General features: G+C 28.6%; 1 protein-coding gene across 1 annotated transcript; it reads right to left on the bottom strand.

Annotated features, from left to right (window-relative positions):
- Positions 1 to 567: 567 nt before the first annotated feature.
- LOC125853521 (cycloartenol-C-24-methyltransferase 1) lies at positions 568 to 6,909 on the bottom strand. Its single transcript, XM_049533235.1, has 14 exons — positions 6,795 to 6,909; positions 6,585 to 6,689; positions 5,281 to 5,347; positions 4,032 to 4,105; positions 3,853 to 3,937; positions 3,692 to 3,747; positions 2,979 to 3,033; positions 2,630 to 2,677; positions 2,469 to 2,552; positions 2,216 to 2,332; positions 2,022 to 2,105; positions 1,801 to 1,926; positions 1,049 to 1,146; positions 568 to 953 (listed from the first exon to the last, which is right to left on the bottom strand). Exons 2-14 carry the CDS (start codon positions 6,665 to 6,667, stop codon positions 890 to 892), a joined length of 1,041 nt encoding a protein of 346 aa, XP_049389192.1. The 5' UTR covers positions 6,668 to 6,689; positions 6,795 to 6,909; the 3' UTR covers positions 568 to 889.
- Positions 6,910 to 18,380: the final 11,471 nt, after the last annotated feature.

Below are 18,380 nucleotides of genomic sequence, written 5' to 3'. Positions count from 1 at the left end.
TCGGTATACAAATGGGTCCTGCATTTCTATATTTCGGTATACAAATGGGTCCTACATTTATATATTTTGATCTATTTGTATATTTCGGTATACAAATGGGATGGCAAAAAACATGAAATGTTTGCTGCGAATTACAAATAAAAGAAACTATGGCTATAACATTTAATTTGAATTAATAGTTTGTTATTTCATACAATTTTCCCATTAATAATTAATGTCAAATTACGCAAGATCTTTAAGTATTCTATCTAATTTTATGTTAGTTGTAGTACTTTCTTAGTATTACTTTTAAAAGGCTTAATTATAAACGGTCTTTTAAATTTGTTCTATACTCTTATTTTAATATTTGAACATAGATTAGTACCAATAGCATAAATTTTAGGGGATTTTTCCAAAAATATACAATTTATACACATTGTTATACACCTTATACATAATTATACACATTTCACATCATTAAAATTTAAAAATTCGATACAAATAATTTGATTTGATTTGGTATTTGAAAACCCAAAACATCAACCCGGTCCATATATACCCCAAGTTTGTATAATGATGCACATGACATACAATAATTTATATTTATCAACTCTCAAGAAGAACAACAGAATGTATCACCTTAATGCCATTGTCATATATTTAGCAAAAGGCCCAACTTTATCAACAGCATATTTTTCAGAACAACAATCAATGGCAAAACTAGCAACAATTTGGAGTTCAGAACAACAACAAATGGCAAAAATGGTGACAAACAAGCAACGCAAGAACAACAAATAGCCCCCAATCCCCAAGCGAAAAACGAAATAACCTTTGATTAGCCTGGCCATGTAAGTTCAAGGCCAAGAATCTCAAAGATTTGCTAACTAAAGCAATGAAGCTAAGTCAAATATTACTGTGAGTCTGATATTGGCTTGCGAACCAAGAAGAAATACATCGGTGTGAAGATCCCTTTCCTGAAACGACAACGACAGGTTTTAAAAGTTAATATATCATAACGTTCGATGATACTACTAATATGTATGTATATGAAGTAGAGCCATTATCTTACTTGGCACCACCAACAAGACCTTCTGCAGCTTTTTCTAAGAAAGCTTGAACCCTTTGACTACCTTTAGGAGCTACTCCCACGTATTCAAGTGCCGACACCTAACAAAACATTTAAGGGATCGTTTAGTTTACGCTCTCCTTACGCAAAGGATGGTAATGCATGCATGACTTGTTATGAAATCAACTAATAATAATACATGAACTGTTATATAGGACAGACCAACTGTTATCTAAAGTATTGCTAATACATAAAAGACCACATCATCCACTATATAATTATTTTTTTACAAATCACCATATAAGCAACGAAATTAGTGACAGGGCGTTTGACGTTCAGTATTGAATTCAGCATAGTTCATGCAGCCTAATATTGTAGTATGGTATTAATTAAAGTGGCAAAGTTTGAAAGGCACAGGGTTTTGAAAAGAAAGGTGAGCTCTTCAAACATTTGTGTTAATGAAACTTTTGGCCTAAGACAATCTATAACATTTGTGTGGCTACAAGAGCTTTCTCAAGCGTAAACTGGGAAGTTCAAGTTAAATTGTTTGCAAATATAGAAAGCTAATGGAATACAAACAGAATATTGCCACAGAAACAGGATATCTCATACATCAAACAAAACGGATCCTTCAGGTCTTTCTTCCAACTCTTAACATTGAATTAATTGGGATGTCAAAGTTATCCAACCTCCCATACAGGTCTACAGATGAACCATCAAAAAACAAAAAGAGATAGCTTTGTAAGAAATCTTACCAGATTTCTGGTGAAAAGTCTGCCAACTGCTGTTAGGCGGAAGCTACTGAGTGAGAAGTGACTTGTATCTAAAGGCATGTACCATGAAACAGGTGAGTCTTCAGCGAGATCCTTATCCCACACAACCTACATATCACCGACAAGTAGAATTTAGTAAACAAATGGCAATGAGCAATCAAATGCTTAATAATATTATTAGAAGAAAAGGACTTAAAACTTACTTCAAAACCAGCTTTTCTCGCTGCTTCTAGGCACTGTTGTGTCGATCGAATCTCCGGAAGACCATTTCCGAGCTCAATTTCTTCCTATGGCCAATAAACAACTAAGATAAGTCTAAATATCCAACAAATAAACACAAAAACGCACAGAGACAGTCCAATAAATTGATAAATGACTTCAAAAATTTAAGATTCACCTTGATCCTTTTCTGCTCTTCATTATTTGGATTGTATGCATCAGTCATGCACCACTCATACACAGCAAAGCACTGACCAGGCTTCAGCACCCTATAGATCTCTCTATAGCATCCAACCTGACAAAAATCAGATGTATTAAAACAAACTAGAAGAATACAATTGTATGAATCAGGTCATGCACCGCATATACATAGCAACGCAAGTGGTTTTAAAAAAAAAAGTTAAAATTGAACACAGTAAAAATATACACACCGGATCTGGTGCATGGCAGGTAGCTTCTATTGCGTATACTGCATCAAAGCTATTGTCAGGGAATGGCATTTTCATGAAATCACCCTGCATAGACACCAAATGACTATCAACCACTGCACAGGCAGTTCAAAGGAGATTGACTTGATCTGACAGTTTACTACCTTTACAAAGTTGCAAGTTTGATCCAATCCCACTTTGCGGTTCAACACCTGCAGAGTAAAGTGTGTTAGACAACTACTCGGAAAAAAATAAAAAATTCCAACCATTTAAAAAGGAAGCGCAACATAGTCATCCTTCTTGTTTTTGTATATTGACCAGAAAACTAGATGACATGTGATCTTAAAATCCAAGTACAATCAAGTTTCAGATGAAAGTAAACAGGTCCTACATGCTTCAATTGTGTTCTAATTTGTTATAGATCGTCAAAATAACAACAGGCAATCTCTGCCTAATTACATCACCTCTTGCAACAGATAGTTTTACAAACAGAACCACGGAGCAAATAAATACCTGTCCCCTAGATATCTGATATTCATTGTTGTTGAGGCCTGTAACTGATGTAGAACTGCATGATTTACAATAAAAATGATGAGACTCTACAGAAATTGCCATGTAAGATAGGCAGATTACCATAAGTAAATTCACAGATCAAGTTATATACAATTTACCACTATTAGAAGTAAAAAGAAGCAGGTGAGGAATTTGCAGGCCTTGTTACCTGCTTTAGTTGTGTCAATTAAAAATGTTAAACTCAAAAGCTTTGTGAACACTCTAACAAGCACCTAAATGAACAAGCATTCCTTTTGTTGTGTTCCCAACTTCCAAATGTTCAGTACAGACATTCAACCTCAGCTTTGATAGAGTGTCTATGCATAACTTAGCTAAAGATATGAAATTGAATGTACAAAGTTTAAGTCTAAAGAGTCATGAGATGAGTGGCAGTTGCCAAACAAGTGCACACCAATAGCCTAATGTTCATCCTACCACTCGCCATGGGATAATGTGGGATATACGCTTAGAGGAAACACATGAAAGAGACAGGCTAAACTGCCATCATGAGGATCCATTATATTGGTTGCGTGGCAGGGTTGGCATTATATAGCATGATGCAATATGGAATTTCATCAAATTTCAATTGAATAATCACCCAGTAAAGGATAAAGTGGAATATGGGGCCCAAATGATAGTGGGAGCTCAATAATTCAAAAAATATCTTCATTCACCTGAATCGAGCAATTTCTCTTAATGGCCCTCCAATTCCACATCCTACATCCAAGACCTGCAGTCATAATCTCGGTTTCAACAGGTAATTTGGAGCAGTAATATAAGGCAAGTACTTCATTATGTCTTCTTTTTCATTAATGATAATATATGCAAGCCAAACCTTTTGTCCTGGTTTCAATCCCAATTGCAAGGCAAGGAAGTGCTCATGCCTCTTAATGCTTTCCTGGAGTGATTCTCCTTTCCATCTGCAGGCAATGTGATCGAAATAGTAAGTAATAACTAAGTGACCAAAACCTAACATTCATTCACTTATGTATGAATGGACCAAGATAAACAAACCTGGGTGCAAAATGGAATGACTCTCCCCAGCCGTATTCATAGAAGCTGGTGCAAAGATCATAGTATTTGTTTACCTGAATATAAGATGTATTACTAATTTAGCAGTTACACCAGATTACATAATTGTGCTTCAACGAAATGTACATGAATACTATATGTTAAGCAAGACAGTGAACTGATTGGAGGATAAAAGCTTCAATAGCTAAATCAATCTATCATCAGCCAATAATCCTCAATCTCAAACAGTTGGGGTAGGCCACATGCATCCTCCATAGCCGTTCCACTCTATTCAGATCCATTTCATTGCAATTTGCAATATTCATATAATAAGGAGATTCTCTAAATCCTCATACCGAGTTGAAAAAGGTTTGTGGCAACTGGCAAACATCAGATTAATGTAAGTGTAAATACAGCAACTGTCTTAATTCTAACCAGCAGGTATTGCTAGTACCACCTATGTAGAATTTCGCTTCGTGTAATGATCTTAACAACTCTATTCATAGCAACTTTGACATGAATATCCTTTGAGTTATAATTCTTGTAAGCTTTTTGCTGGTGCGCAGGAGGAAGAACAATGCGAGGACTTGCATAACAAAACTAAGCCATATCGATTCCAAGGGATTGTTGGTTTATTGATACAGCTTTTCTCCAACTTACTTTAGATTTACACTAATCCCATTTTTGCACTATCAGTCATCGTAGTAATAGACCTTGTTTGGTGCATTTAGAATTTATGTAAGACATGACTAAACTATATCTGCTGTAACCCTAATTCAACATCAATCCAGATCTTTAGTCTCGAAAATTTTGCCTTTTCCTCAAATATAAGAACTTATTTTCTCAATAAAAGCAGAGTTCTAGGTTCCAAAATGCAGAAAAGTGACAATATACTTGAAAGCTGAAACGAAAGAGTCCTTGTCTCGGAGAAATTAGTTTCCTATATTTCACCTCCAACTAAAACCAATAGTATTTGCTACCTCAAAAACCTTCACGATCACCATAGCTTTAGTATTTCCCATAAATATCAATAATTTAGCTTAAGGAGCAAAAATAAAAGAAAAGGAGTTGTCTGTCTACATTTATCCAAACAAAAAAATGTGTTCTCTTTGTTCATTTTGTTCAGCAAAATCAAATCTAAGAGTCAGGAGCAAGGTGTAAAAATCATTTTTTTTCCTTCTCTTTCGTAAACCAATACACCCCTGCTCTCAAAGGGATAATGAAGTTATAAGATTGATAGAATGTCTCTCACCATGTCAGTGTAGTTATCCTTTCTCTCGTCTTCTTCACCTCCATAATAACCATGGTACTTCTCATACCTAAAGCATTTGACAAAAATTTCAAATCAACAAATACAATTCTAAAATCCAGAAGGTTAGTAATCATACAAGAAAAAGGAAGAAGGAAAAAAGGGAAGTCAACTGCAACTAAGAAATTGGCTGGTAGCAGATATTTGGCATCCATTTCTAGTTTTAGGACACTGACAGAGGATTCATGTGTTCATTTATTTGACTACAAATGATCCAAGAACCTTCAAAAACAGAGATATCCACACATGTCAAAGAAACTCTCTTTAAGAGATCCACCAAGTTGATTATCATTTATAGTTAAATCAATCGTCAAGGTTTTAGTTATGCATATATTAGTTATTTCAATGTATAGTTGGTGTGTTGTATAAAGCGCTGAGTTTTATACTCCCATAGCAACTAAAATGCTACGAAACATGATATTAGTTATGCAGATTTTAATACATAAATAATTCACTTCCTAACCATCCACTAAACTTAAGAGTTTCTCTATTTTTTATTACTAGAAAACCAATAAATAATACCACTTCACCCCTTTGGATAAAAACAAATGAAAGAAGAAAGGAGAATACATTTTTTGGTACTCAACAAAGAAAACAGGCATTTAATAATATGAATACAAAACAGGACAGCAGAGTAACTTACTCCCAAAAAAGATCTATCCTATCACCATAAATATATATATATAAAAAAAATATTGTGGACACCAAGGACCCAAAGTAAAAATAAGTCAAAAATATAGCTTCCAATTCAAATTTTCTTGTACTTTAAAAATTGTGTTGTCAGTGAAACATTCTTAACTTATCCAACCTTAGGTACATAATGTTGGCACAACAGAATCTTTGACGAAAATGACAGATCAGCATCACAAACTCCATTTTCAACAAGTTATATGCATAACACAAAAATAAAATTGGATCTACAGTAGTAACCAACAAAAAGAAGCCTCTATGATCCAGCCCAATCAAAATACATAACTTCTTAACCCTAACTGATCAATCAATCTAAACAAACCTCACATAAAGTTAAGACTTAAAACCCATGAAAAATATATGATAAAAATTGAATCTTTTTAAAGAAAAAGAAAAGATGACCACATTTTTTTGTTTTTCCTTTTGAGGGGTTGCATACAAATCTCAGATTTTTAGCTTCTAAACCTTAAAGGGTTCATCTTTTTTCTCTTTTTGAGGGATTGATTAAGATTTCTAACCAAAAAAAAACAGGTAAACAGAGAGAGATGTATATATACTTGTCAACAGCAGAGAGAACTTCATCCTTGCCAATTCTTCCTCCAACCCCAAATGCCAGATCAAAAGCCCCTTGTTTTGACATCTCTTTTCCCAAATCACAAGATCTAAAAACAAGATTAAAGAAACCCCATTGATGAAACCAAGAAAAGAGAGTTTTACATGAAATTAACAATAGTGCAGAAGAAAGAAAAGAAAAGAAGAAAGCTTACAGCTTTAAGATGGGAAAATGGAAATGCCAAAACGGAGACGGATCCTAGAAAAAGCAAATATGCTGTAAACAACTACAACAACAACTCATATATATGCCTAATGCCAGCACTCAAAAATTGAAAGACACCATAACAGGAGTGGGGGTTCGTGGCCACGTCAGATATATCTAACCACGTCTCTTTCACTCATCTTTAGGGCCCCGTTCATCATGCGAATCACTATAAATTTCAAATTAAAGACGAGGGCGTGAGTCGAGACGCTTTAGATGTGACTAATGTTTGGTTGGATAAAATGTTTTTCAAATTAACTCATTATCCTCAAATTTAAGAAAAATAATTTTCTTTTAAAAATTAAGAAAAATATTTTCCAAAACTTTCATACAACTTCAAATTACATTTTTTTTTGTTGAAAAGAACAAATTTACAGAAATGTATATGTCATAATTTTATACATTTTGCCGTACTAGAAATGTATGTGTTGTACTACATAAGAGCGTGAGTCGAGACGCTTTATATCGAACTAAATAAGGGATAAGTTCCAAACATGGTTACAAGTCATATAATGTCATAATTTTATAAAAGAAATTTCAATACTATCAATTTTCAGGCATGATTATCTGAAAATAAAATTATGGTGAGTTATTTTAATTTTTTTTATTTTATTTTAGAAAAAATATTACAATATGAAAATTATGATTGCATAAAGTATAAATATTATTACATCAATAATAAAAAAAATTATGATTTATAACAAAAATTACTTTAAAATAATAAAACCAAAATTAACGTCCAAGGCATATCTTTTTACATTCAGGACTTACGCTTTTATGTCCAGTACTTACATCTTATGGGTCTACGCATTTAGTTTACGTTTTAGAGTGTTTTAGTATGTCTTGTTTGGGTTCGCACGAAAACATCTTTGAAAATACTCACTTTTTATTTGGACAAGTAATTTAAATTTCTTTAATTTTTTTCCCTCATAAAATGAAAATCCTACAAATTATGAAAAATATATTTAAATAATTATTCAATTTTTTATACAATCTTATTATATAAGCAAATCATAATTCAAAAACACGATATCGAAATATTCTAAGAGGGCACATTATTGACTAATCACATATATTCATATGCTTTTTATACATAAATACTTGTGAATTTAAATTTTCAAACATACATATTTTTAAATGATTAACTAATCAGAAATAATAATAATAATTATTATTTATTCTTTAATATAATTTTTTGCAAGAAACAAACATGGGCCAATTTTTTTGAAACTTTTGAATAGCAAGTCTTCTTTATTTCTTTTTACAAAATATATACCATAAATAAAATTTTAATATTTAAAAATTTAAAATTTTAACTCCAAACCACATATTCAAACACTAGTAACAAAATTATATGTCCATATGCAAGTTTAATTTTTCCATTTGTCCATCTTTATTTTATTACTTTGGTCTATATTGCCGCTTTGGATTTTACTTTGAAATCGTACATGTAATCTAGAAAAAGAAAAAAATATATATTTATATTAGAAATAATGTAACTAAGGGTGGATCCAAAAATAAAGTGAAAGATTCTCGAAAATTCGATAATTTTTAAAATATTTATATGATTTTTTTTATTAAATACATATAAAAATGGTCATAAAAGCATATCTTTGAACAACTGGAATTTGAGTGGGTAATAGTGTTGACTAGATATCCAACTTTAAATAGGGAAAATGGGCAAGCAAAGAGCTGGACCAATGGACCACATATAGAAAGGGTACATAAAAAAAGTAAAATAGTCAAATACTAGGCCAGCTAAAGACTATTCATCAAGATTTTTAAGATGTAAAATTGTTAATATATACATGGCAAAATGAATAAATATATTTCTAAATTATTGTAAATGGCATATGATATCCTCTGTTATATTTTTGGGACATTTATGTCCCTGTTGTTCAAAAATTAAAGAATATATGTGTTTCACTCTAACGAAAGACTAAATAGGGACGTGGTGCAATCTTATCCATCGATCCGATATTTAATAAATATCGAATCAATGAATAAGATTATGACACGTGTATGTCCGTTAGTATAAATAGTATATATACTTTAATTTTTAGATGACAGAAGCACCAATATCTCAAAAGTATGACGAAGAATATCGAACACCATATGCTTTAAAAAGTTATTTAGACTCTAATACTTATGTCTAAAGCTATTTTCTAAGACAGCCCAAGACAGATGTCTTGTTTTCTAACACACGAAGCCGGCCGCCATGTCAAATACATAGAAAATGAATCTAATTTGTCTTCAATTTTTATTTTTATATTCCACTTTAGTTATATTCCTTTTAACACTCCAATTCCTTTTTCATATACCTTTCAAACATAAAGAATATTATTTGGTATCAATTATTTAGTGTGATTAAAAATATAAAAAGTAAGATAAAAATATCTAATTAGATAGCGTCTTATATTTTGTTTTTCATATTATTCGATTTTATGATTTTTATCTAAGTTTAACTCGAATTTCTATTTTTAAAATTTTTAACTCCATTTCAATACATGCAAAGAAAAAAACTCCGATTCATTGTTAATAATATTACTAAAACTCAACAGCAATAAAAATAATGAATTCTAGAGGTTTGTTCTAATTTACTTATTAATTTCTTTTTGAAATCAGTGAATCTTAATACAATCGACGTATTTTCATTGAGTATTTTGTGTTTATATGAAATATAAAAAATAGAATTGAATAATTAAATGAAACATAATTGAGATAAAGTATTACTGTGAAAATTAGGAACAAATTAGAATTGTATGTGTATTTGACCAAATGAAATTGTGCATATTCAAAATGTGTTTTATTTTTTGCTTTCTTTAAAAATGCTATTTTTGTATTTTGATAATAAAATCCTTTCCTAAAGAGATAGGGAAAACCAGGGGCGTATTAAGGGAGTCAACGGTTTCACGTGAACCCATGCTTCCCTCTCGAGATCATATATAGTAGTGTTATATTTTTTAAAAAATATTGAAAGATTTGTGAACCCACACTATAATGCGATAATGATGGGATGCACCTCTCTACGTGATTTTAGAAATTAGAATTTTATATTTATCTTTTTTAAAAAAAAAAATTAGATAATACCTATTGGTAGTTTGACATTTTCATTAATTCATATATATATAATATTAAAATTTTAACAATTTTCAGTAATAAAAACCTAAATATCAAACCGGTCAAATTTATATCTTGAATCAATTTTTTTATAATTACCATCATCTTAAAATCGTGAATACACCTCTGAAAAACTTACCATATTGATGAAGAGATTTTAGGTTCAAACATTTTCTATTGTTTGAGTAATGGGCGGCTGATGGGTCCAACAAATATTCTTTTAAGAAGGAATCATAATAACATCTTACAGCTTGTTTAAATGAGTATTTAAGTATAGTTTGAGATCTAAATTATGTCTTTTTATAATATTTTATCTTAATGAGAACTAACATTCCATAATGTTTTCCCCCCACTATATAGAAATGTGAGTGGTGGACATGTCTGTTTTTTTTTTAAATTAAAGTTCATCTTCATGGTACTTTAACCTTTTTATGAGAATCAAGCATTGTTTGTTGGAAAAGAAAGTAAGTATACTTTTGAATTTCGTCATTTAGAGTGAATGTAATTTTTATTAAAAAATAATGTATATATATTTTTATCATTTAAAATAGACTATTTAATAAATGATTTATATTTATCACTTTTATTAATAGATTATTTTTTTTCAAAAAAAGTAGTTTTCTATTTTAAAAACTACATAGCTTTAAAAAAAATCCATCCATTTTCTTTATACCCTTTTAGATCCAATCAATTTTTTTTATAAAAAATAATAATAATTTTTTATTAGATCTGATCCAAATTTGTTTATGATTAAGTAAAAGAGAAATTATATATTTTTTCATTTGATTCGGGTCTGAAGGAATGAAAATTAGTGAACTAATATATTAAAGTCATGTAATACTTTTGAAATCAAATAATCAATTTTAAAAATTTAATAAATATAGATATATTAACGAAAAGAGTATATATACATTATTTGTAGGAAATATATCAATTCTAGATCATAGAGTTTGAGAAAATATATTTATTAATTCTTTTCCCTTGTTTGTTTATGAAGTATCTTCAAATGACAAAAATTTGAAGAACCTTCTTTATAATAATTTGCCGCCAAACATTTCCTCATATTACAATGAAGTTCTGCCTGCACATTCGATCATAGTACAAAATAATTGTCGTAGTGTTAATAAAAAATGTGTTGAGAAATTTTAAAATATTTTAATATATGTTTGAAGGCGATTTCAAAATACAAATGTCATATATCTAAATATAATTTAACAAGTGGAACTTTTAAAATCTAAAATATTTTTTATGCAATCATTTGCTATTTGATACTCAAAAAATTCAAAAGATGATTTTTATTCCTATTGTTATAGTGAGATACTATATTATAAAGAATATGTAATAAAGAGAATTAAAAAGTATTTTTTTTAAATCTTAAAATAAGTTTTTATGCGATCATTTGAAATCTAACACTCAAAATTATAGTTCAAATGATGAGATTTAATTTATTCCTATTGTACTAGAAGAGTACTACCATCATACTTCTCATAATTGATAATGTCCTTTTTTATTTAAATGGTATAAAAAATTAAATAATGTAACATAATATAAAAGCTGATTCTAAAAAGTATTGATCACTATAGTGAAATACTATTGTAGAGAATGATTATTATAAAAATATATATACTGATGAAAGTGATGTTATGTAACTACTGATTTGATTTAACTATAACGTTATTTTTTTAAATTATTATTATTATTATTATTTAATATTTATATTTTGTTATTTATTTTAAAAGAAATTGAATAATAACTCTATCTTGTACAATTTTTACAAGATGGCAAATTTGATTTGTATGCATTTTATGAACATTATTAATTTGGCCAAAATATTGACTATTTTATCTTTAATATTTTTTTAAAAATTCTCAAAATATTTATTCCAATATAACACCTCTTTTTTAGAGTCTTAATATAAAACCTAACTTCATATTTGTTATATATTTACGTTTCTCCTTTTTCATTAAAAGGATATTAATGAATTTGTTATTTTTTTAATAACAATTTTAAGGATATCTTAGGTATTTTAAGCAAAAAGTAGCTTAACATTAATTGTTTATTATCAATTTTAATATTTCCCGTTTCTCCTAATCAATAATTTTTTATTTATTCACGTTTCTCCTTTTCATTAAAAGGATATTAATGAATTTATTATTTTTTCAATAACAATTTTAAGGATATCTTAGGTATTTTAAACAAAAAGTAGCTTATCATTAATTATTTATTATCAATTTTAATAATATTTATATTCAGTATATCTAACTACTTATTTATAAAATTTGTGTCAGCACTTAATTTCGTTAACGATTTGTAATTAATTAATATCATATTCCTCAAAATAAAATACTGTAATACAATGGATTACGAAAACGACAATAATTATCCAAACAAGGTGCTACATGCGTGGTTCTCTTTTTATCATTATCTTTGGTATTATTAGAGGTGTTGCTTTTTATAGGTTTTTATTTTTTTTAGGGAAAAAAGTTTGAAAAATACTTCAATTTTGGCCTAAATTGTTGTTACGATATCAAATTTTATGGAGGACCTTTTATAGCCCTGCACTATTTAATAGTATATTTTAAAGATATATATGTGTCCATATGGACACATTACTATTTATAATAATGCAATATTTATGATGTCCTTTACCAATATTAAATAACTTTATTCATCAAAATTCTAATAAGTAATCTAATACTTTCCACTTTTACTAAAAAATGAAGTGAAATTTTATATCTTTCGACCCACCACTAATTAGGTGTTTTTATAATAATCAATTGTCCTTTGCATGTGTCGATCTAAAAGCACATGACAAGTGGGAGTAGGGGGACAAATCTAGAACTCACCAGATTTGAATTTACAACATACAAAAAAAATAAAATCATTCGAGATTTGAAATTTATATTGTAGTTCAAATAAATCTGAATTAACGTCAAGAAATTTTACAGAAAAGATAAAGTATTTCTTAACAAAGATAATTTTGTACCCAAAATCGGAAAACTCAAACTACTATTTTACAACAAAATTAAAATTCAAAAATTATAACAAAATATCTTTTTTAAACGGACTAAAATTATGATGATTAATGGTCAAACATGCTTGCCGACCATGGGAAGTTGAGAAATTAGATATAAAATAATAGAAATTACTTTATGTTTTATCTTATTATATGTTCAGTTCTCTATGTATACTTTTGATAAATATAATCCATATTTAATTTGAGCATAATTTGTACTTTCAGAAAGCATGTTTGACTAACAACTGACAAAATACTCTATAATTCTTCTTAGAATTTTAAGGAATTCTTCACCATTTTTCATGTACTATTAATTTCAGTATTATTTTTTTCTGACAACGAGTAATATTTTAATATTAAAATATATATATTTTTAAAAAGGTTAATTTAAATTCCATATAAACCGGCTGAATTCACAAATCATTAGTCTCTATTTTGATTTGAAAAGTTATTATAATGTAAATTCCATAAATAAATCTTTCATTTTTTAAGTTTACAAATAATGAAAAATGTTTTCTTCCTTTCAAGTGCACAAGCAAAATGCACTAGATGCTTAAAAAAAAAATAATACTCAATTTTATTTTTCTAAATTCAACTCTCAAATATATATATATATATTGTGAAGTGAATGATCAAGAAAATAACAATTTATCTACCGTGCACAAGATTAATAAATATAGGCACGCTCGAGAGCATATTGTTAACGTGACAAAAATAGGTCATATTATTTATACTTGTATGAAGTTTGTAGAATTAGATAGTTTAATTCCTTATATGATTAGGTTCATCTTAATTAGATGGTTTTTTTAAACGATTTTTTTTTGGATAATTTTAATAGATACTGTTAGCTTTGCTTTTACCATTTTTGACTCTTCTATTAGGTATAAGATTTGAAATAAATTTCAACCATAAATTATTTTATGATCCACATGACATTAATCTAAGAGGCTATTGAACATTATCGAAGAAAATAGTAATTTTTTCCCCGAAATTTGAACCTGAAGTTGTTAATTACAAATAAAAAGGAACTTACTAGTATTACACTAAACTACTATGAGAGCTCTATATATCGTCCAAAATTTATTAAAAAGTACATTAATGTCTTTTACTGTTGTTTATATTAGTACATCGACATAATTTCAAATTAATTATTAGTTTTAAATCATGTCTAAATAGGCCCAACGTATAACAAAACCTAATACTATGATTATAGATAAAAAAGAAAATCAAAAGTCTAGGTTCTTAATAGGACAAATTACTTAACTACACTCATTTACTTACCTTAATATCCATTTATCCCTACTTATTTCAAAATTTTCAAAAATCTCTTATTTACCTATGTATCCCGCATGTATCCCGTGCACAACGCTATGTATCCTGCTATGTGGAATGTATCAAACTTAATGTATCTCATGCACAACGCTATGTATCCTGCATGTATCTCGTGCACAACGCTATGTATACCGCTATGTGGAATGTATCAAACTTAATGTATCCCGTGCACAACGCTATGTATCCCGCTATGTGGAATATATCAAACCTAATGTATCCCGTGCACAACGCTATGCATCCCGCTATGTGGAATGTATCAAACCTAATGTATCTCGTGCACAACGCTATATATCCCCGCATGTATCCCGTGCACAACGCTATGTATATCGCTATCAAACCTAAGGTATCACGTGCACAACGCTATGTATCCCGCTATGTGGAATGTATCAAACCTGATGTATCTCGTGCACAACGCTATGCATCCCGCTATGTGGAATGTATCAAACCTAATGTATCCAGTGCACAACGCTATTTATCCCGCATAGAGGCGAATCCAGGATTTCAAAAAAACGGGTGCACCATTGTTTTAAAGATAAGACCAAACAATAACTAAGCGAGCAAAACATAAAATATTACATTACCACAAAAAATATCATCAGTTTACAATTATACTGACTTCATATTTTTAAAACGACTTTAGAATTTCGCTTTTTTTAAAAAAAAAACGTGTAGTTTTAGTTAATAAAAAAATTGAAGCAAATTATGTCTGGCTGGGATCGAACTCAGGACCTTGGTGTTAAAATCTGACTGTCAAACCAGTGAACCATCCAACGACTTTTAGAATAGGTTCCACAAGTTTTAATTTAATATAATCTTTAATAATTATACAAGTAATATATCGAGTTTAGTCAGATAACCACGGGTTCCGATGACCCAAATTTAACACATAGATTCGCCCCTGATCCCGCAAACATCATTTTTAAGGGATTTTAAAATAAAAAACTAGAAGGGATAAGATGTTGTTTAGTACTTATAATATGTGGTTCCTATAATTTATACTTGTTAAATATTAGTGCCTTAACAAATTTCAAATTAATAATTGATTTTAAATGAAAAATTGGCATAGCATGACATGTTATAGTTAAAATTGGCAATAAATAACCCATTTATAATCTTTTAGCAAAACAAAGATTTTTGAAAATTTATTTGGCATTTATTAGCCATATTTTCCTTTACTCGAAAGTGGGTTTTTTTTTTTTTTTAAAAAGTTATTTTATTCCCTAATTTTCTCCAAATTTTTCTCAAGATATGTTTTTTTTTCACCGATCCTTTATTTATTGAAAAGTTAAAATTTTATTCTTTCTTCTTCTCATTTCTTATTTTAAACAATTCTTTGTTAATCATTCTTTCAACATTTCTCTTTACCGTTTTTTTTTTTATTTTATTTTTTATCTTCTTACAAATTCTTCATACATGTATATAATCTGTATTTGCTTAAATTTTCTCTTCCGTATTTATGTTCATTTACTAAATCGTTTCTTTTCATTGTTCTTGATTATATTTGCTCTATCATATATATATATATATATATATTTATTTAATCTGTCATTGCCAAAACTATATGAATTTTATATTGTGGAATTGAAGATTTCATAATGTGTTTATTTTTTATATTTATTTTCATGGGTAAAAGGACTCTCATGAGTCTTTTGAAAAAATAAATCTTAATTTCATTTTTTTTTTGGGTGGTATAAGTACAAAACAGTGTGTAACTTGAATGTAGAATTTGTTTATAGAATTTTATTTACTGCAATTCTATACATTTTTTACAAGAGAAAGTATTTTTTATTAGTAATGCCATTTGGTTTGAATTAGTAATATTTAACACATAATAATTGTATACATGATTGTGTATACATTGGTATAAAGTCATTCAATTTAATGTGTACAACTACTAATTGAATCAATACACGAATTAGTCATATTTAATGTATACATAAATGTGTATACATTGCAGTAGAAACCATATGTTTAATTGTATACATAAACTAATTGAATGAATACACAATATTTTTATGTATACACAATTAACAATGTATACATAAATTTATAATGTATTCATAAATATTCTTTGAGTGAAACATTATGAATTCCTACTGAACTGATTGAATACATTAGCCTAATAAACTCGTTACATAAGTATATACATCATTTATTTTAGAGAATGCATAATGTATACATAATTGTTTTTTTAATTGATAATACCTTGACGTATTTAAACTTTTCACCTTAAATTGAAACATCATTCGAATAGCATAATTATTTTTATCATAGATATTAGAGAGAGAAATTTCTTGTAAACTTGACATTCTGTTAGTATAGTTTTAGTAACACACTCAATAATATTGCATTCATTAAAATTCAGTCTCTCGGACAATCATATGATTGTAACCAATAAAATATAAAGTGTTTGTGTTGTTGAAACCAATAGCAATCAAATTGGTATTGACAATTCCATCTTCAAATTTAGCACTTGAAAGTGTATAATGTATGCCAATAACTTTTCAAGTTATACATGATGGATAGTATTTGAAAGTTTCCTATTCTTTCTTCAATTGTATGTATACTCGAAATTCTATATTGTTTCGTTTCAACATCGATATTGAACGTCGATTTTATAATGAAATTCAAAAGAATTAATAGAAGTATCAACATATAAAGGATTTGAAATCAATATCCGTATTGATAACCACCACTTCTATGGAACAATCTACAAAATTATTATTACTATCCCATTCTCCATTATAATGAATCAAAACAATCAAAGGTGCCATTTATATCTTGATGCTCTTATTTGCTCTACGTTGTTTTTTTTTATTTTAAAAAAGATATACTAATAATGGAGTTGGGTTTAGAAATTTAAGGAAACTGAAATGCTAACTTCCTTAGTTATAGGAATTAAAATCACAAAACAATCCCACGTCTTCTATTTATTGCCAATTGGTTGTGAGATGGTAAAAAAGTAAATCTATAAAAATACAGTTAATTTACTTTTGGGCTAATATATGCTATTATTTTTTTTGGACTATTAATTGCTAAATAAAATTGGGCTATAAATTGCTATTCTATGTAGTTGTGCCTTTGTGTCAATTCCTCTTTTTAAATCATGCCTAAATAGGCCGAACGTACAACCAAATTTAATATTACTGCTATAGGTAAAAAAGAAAATTTAAAGTCAAGGTTGTTTTTTTATATTAATACACCAACATAATTTCTAATAATAAATCATGTACAGGCCCAACATATTTTTTCTTAACTTTGAGTTATGACTTATGAGTAAGGGCTAACCTATCAACCTCATATTTGGAAAAAATTATTTTTCTAAACTTTGAGTTATGACTTATGACTAAGGCTAACCTATCAACCTCATGGTTTTCTGGTCAGATTGGAGTCCGACTAAATTCGAATTCGTGTTGGGAAGGCGATTTCGTACTTAAAGGGACTCGAATTCGAGAAATGAAACAGTACTTTTCATAGTTTGTCTCAATTTATGTAACACTTTTCGTTTTTTAGAGTCAAACAATAATTTTGACCGTAAATTCATGCGTGAAATCATTAATTTTTTTGAAGCAAAATTTATATAATCGAAAACTACGTAAAAAATAATACTCCCGTCATTTCTTTTTTAGTTATCATGTACAAGCTCTCAATTGATCTAAATCGAAAACTAGGTAAAAGGTTATCTAATTTTCATCACAAGTACGGTATGCAAGCTCTCAATTGATCTCATTGTTTGCTTAATTGAAGAAAAGAAAGTGTGAGAAGATTATTTTTTGTTTTATAAATTATTCGTCTGATTTTTAAAAATAATTATCTTAAATTATTCCTGAAGACTATAATAATAGAGTAAATAACAAAATTAATATTTTAAAACATAAATAATAATAAAATAATTAAAAATTAATCCTAATTAATATTTTCTTTAAAAACATGTATAATAAATAATTTGAGCGAGAGTAATAAATTCTCTATTTTTAGCACCCATATTATAGATGCAAAATTAATTTGCTGTCAATATAAGAAGTATGATGGAAGCATGTGATCTCATTAATAATAGATATCTTTATT

The sequence above is a fragment of the Solanum stenotomum genome, chromosome 1 (assembly GCF_019186545.1).
Source record: "Solanum stenotomum isolate F172 chromosome 1, ASM1918654v1, whole genome shotgun sequence".
Taxonomy (NCBI): domain Eukaryota; kingdom Viridiplantae; phylum Streptophyta; class Magnoliopsida; order Solanales; family Solanaceae; genus Solanum; species Solanum stenotomum.
This window is presented reverse-complemented; position numbering and strand designations above follow the sequence as displayed.